This window comes from Solanum verrucosum, unplaced genomic scaffold, assembly GCF_900185275.1.
Source record: "Solanum verrucosum unplaced genomic scaffold, falcon-dt-bn FXZP01000103.1, whole genome shotgun sequence".
NCBI lineage: Eukaryota > Viridiplantae > Streptophyta > Magnoliopsida > Solanales > Solanaceae > Solanum > Solanum verrucosum.
This window is the reverse complement of record NW_026020048.1, coordinates 1,548,534-1,552,384: the sequence shown is the minus strand read 5'-3', so window position 1 is coordinate 1,552,384 and position 3,851 is coordinate 1,548,534. Positions and strand designations below refer to the sequence as shown.

General features: G+C 35.8%; 1 protein-coding gene across 1 annotated transcript; it reads right to left on the bottom strand.

Annotated features, from left to right (window-relative positions):
• Positions 1–3,851, bottom strand: LOC125822969 (protein GID8 homolog). The gene is made up of 6 exons (XM_049502426.1): positions 3,840–3,851; positions 3,446–3,605; positions 3,247–3,353; positions 715–846; positions 300–456; positions 1–146 (listed from the first exon to the last, which is right to left on the bottom strand). Exons 1-6 carry the CDS (start codon positions 3,849–3,851, stop codon positions 25–27), a joined length of 690 nt encoding a protein of 229 aa, XP_049358383.1. The 3' UTR covers positions 1–24.

The following is a 3,851-nucleotide window of genomic DNA, read 5'->3' as shown; positions in this document are numbered from 1 at the left end:
AGGGAAGGGAACTTGCATCGTATTTTAGACAGCAGGATTTTCAAGTGCTGCAGTCGACAGATTGGTTATGCGAGGGTAATAAACTTTTTCATCAAGCTGGTCCTGTACCCATATCAACATCTTCAATAGGCTTGGAAGCTTCGGATCTGTTGCATAATCAAATAAAGAAAACATTTAGTGCCATGATCATTTTTAAATAAATGTCCAAATTAGACATCAGGCTCTCCCCACAGAACTCTGTGGAGGCCTATATCAGGAGTGATCAAGTAATTTATTTTTTTAATGAAAATGGGACTAACCCTTTTCATGATTTTGGCTGGTGAGAATTGCCGCATTTACTTCGCTTGCGGTCTTTAAGCGCTGGGATACATCTAGAAGCTCTCCAGCTGGGCATTTAGATACATCTTCGAAAGCTAGCAATGCAACAGTTTTCTCCAAATCTTCTAAGAAGCTTTGCTATAGAGTTATTATAATTTAGTCAAACAGAAAAAACCATGGAAAAACTCCCCCAGTTAATGGGTTTTAATGTCCAGAAACTATGAAGTTCAGCCAGACAAGATTTGAAATGCAGATGATATATGAAATTAGACTGAGAGTTAGAGCAAAGACTTGCATTTCTCATTCGATAATATAGATTGAGTGAAGATATATGTTGCATTGGAAAAAAGAAACTTACGGAAATCTCAAACATAGTATTTAAAGATGAATACTTACATTTTCTTCTCCCATTGGAGCTAGTTCCTCTTGAGCAAACTCCAAAGCTTCTTCAACCTTTCCATTCCTTATCAATTCTATCAGCCTTTGCTGTTGGCGATGGAAAAGGAGTTGGGGATTCGTATCTAATATCTGCATTCATGAAGGTAAACTTAGAATACAATCAACTCAAACAACCTAAAAAGCAACACTCATTTGTGATAACCTTCCAAGTATCAAGATTTTCTAGGGTGTTAATCTCATGAGATGACAAGAGAAAAGATACTAGAGACAAAAGGCAAGGCATACGTCATATGTGTCCACAAAATAACAGAACAATGAACCAAAAAAAGAAAATTCAACATCGTTTGGATTCTTCGGGAACATCACGTTCCTGATCTGATATCAGCTACGGGGGAAATTGATATTGGCTACATAGAAACAACATTAGATGATCTCCTATTTTTTTAGGGACAAATAGAAAAAAGAAAAGATAATAGGGGCCTGGAACCCATTGCCATGCATAATAGCTCAGGTTAGAAGATTCATCCCAAGTAATTGTTGGGTAACAAATCTATCCCACATCGGATGGAGAAGAAGAAATGTACCAATATATAAGTGCTCACCCAACTCCATTAGTATGAGGCCTTTTGGGATGTGCCCAAAAACAAATCCGTGAGGGCTTGACCCAAAGCGGACAATATCATACTAATGTGGAGTTAGGGTGGTGGTACGTGCGGTCCCAACAGTAAGAAACTAGATTATGGTCCGTATGGTCTAATTCTAATCTAAGACAACAATTATAAACTGGTTTCCATGTCATTAACCAAACCAGAAGTTTGCATAGACTTTCTATAGGAAGGATTCAAATATTCAAAGGTAAGACAATAATTTTGGACAGTTTGCATCAGGATCTTCTATCGTCAATTTTGTATTCCTTCAGCTCTATCCAAAAAATATATTTTATCGAGAAGAGGCACAAGCTAGAGATGACGTAGAAAGCAAAAAGAAAAAAGAAAAGGATAGCACAACAATAAAGCAAACTTCAAACATATGTTTACTGAAGTAAAACTAACAAGATTCCAAGAGTGACTGAGTGAGTTCAAATGCTTTAATTGCTCAAAGTTTTACCTAGCATACTAAGGAACTGAGTGAGTTCAATTCCTATGTGTTTGTTTGTATTCTTTAGGTTTTAACTGCAAATTTAAAAAGTTGCATTAGAACCATAAACCTTCCAGATGAAGAATTCTCTTACATAATACCAACCCCCTCAAGGGACAGAGCTGTCTATTTCATGCTATCTGCTTATATTAAAGAGCTTCTCTATACTCTATGGTCATTTCAAACAAATGCAATTTATCGTCCCCTCAGTTATATGTTCATAAAAGTTTGCTCGAGCAGTTTCTTGATCAGAACTCTTAAGATCCATATCCCAGCAAAAAATTATGCGACTAATACTTGACCTTGGAGTTTATGGAGACTTCAGGCAGAATTCAAGCTCATATAGGAAAGCTTTGCTTTGAAGTCAAAATAACAAGGGCCAAGCTATTGTTACCATCAGTTAGAAACAAACAAAAAAAGTTCAGAAGATGATTAACACATCCTCTGGAACAAGGGTCAATGGTATCTTAACACAGATTAGAAGACAGGTTAAGAAGAATGACTAATAGATTCCATTTACCATTTGCACAAACTGATGGAATGTGCTAGCAGTAAAGACTATATACTTCTCTTAGGATTTAATAGTTCCACTGGGAAGTGAGCAACACGGACATTTAATTAACTTCTGGACAGAATCATAAGATAACAAGGACAAACCCAAAGGAAAAGGGAAATATAAATTATAAGAACTATGAAGACTGTTGTCCCCAAGGAGATAAACAAATCGTTGATGCATGATTTGAATCTAGGAGGATCAGTCAAGGTGCATGCAAGAAGACACAACACATGTCCAGGGAAAAAATACAAAAAGGAACTGTATATGATAAGTGTTGGATCACATCCACACCTTCATTTAACTGAATCGAATGTCAGGTTACAAAATTAGAACAAGACTAATACTGAGTCCCTACATTTTTCCCTCTTCTAATCATTGATGAGCAAACAGTAAAGAGTGAAACAGAAAACAGAAATGAACATTTGTCTTCAGCGGCATCAAGATTCATAAAGTTGATGTGCCTTGAAAATTGTTCCAGTAATTGTTTTCTTTTACTGAGTCACAAAAAAGAAGTGCTCTCCGCAGCTGTGCACTGTAAATAGTTCCTCATCATCTTCTGTTCTAATGACTTCCCTGTTTGCTATCATTTCTTTTGGAATGTCACTCTTAACACATACAGCTAACGGATCACCTATCTATCTCTCAGACACACACATAAAGGAATATGAAAGCTTTACCATGTTTAACATAAAGAGTATATCATCAAATATAATAAGAATCAAAAAAGCAAAAACATGCAAACCACAAGAAACTCAAACTATACCACTAGATAGACGATGTGTTTATACTGTGAGTTATCATTCTAGCCATATGTACATGATAATCAGCAGGCATACCTCGGGATTCAAATCGTTAACCATCTCGATTGCATCCTCCACATTACCAGACTGCACAGCCTTATTTACAGCCATCCGGTCCTTGATGGTAGCAAGATCAATCTCAGCTATTAACAACATAAGGATAAACAAAATACGCAAACAATAACATACACATTTGTATAAAACATAACATGATCATCTTTCGACATAAGGATACGTTCCGTCCCTGATTCCATTTTGAACTTCTCTGCAGCTTCTGCATAACCCTCTGTAACTAGAAAATTCATTACCAATCTATCTGTATCTTCTTTTCTAATCTTTACATCATTTAGCCTCTTCTCCCAATCATCTCTCGTAATTAATTTCTTTTCCGTGGACTACAAATAAAGAAAAAGATAAATAAAGTTCAACAACATAATCAAATACAATTAACTGATTAATATGCGATTAAAGCAGCAAATAACTCAAAACGCATTATTACTTCACCAAGATTCACACATTCAACTTCCAAACAACTGATTTGAAGCAACAAGATTGTTAAAAATGGCAAGATAACATCAAATTGGGGGCAAAAAAATTGATGAAATTCAAAAAAAAATTCAAAAAACTACCATGGCTTCCAT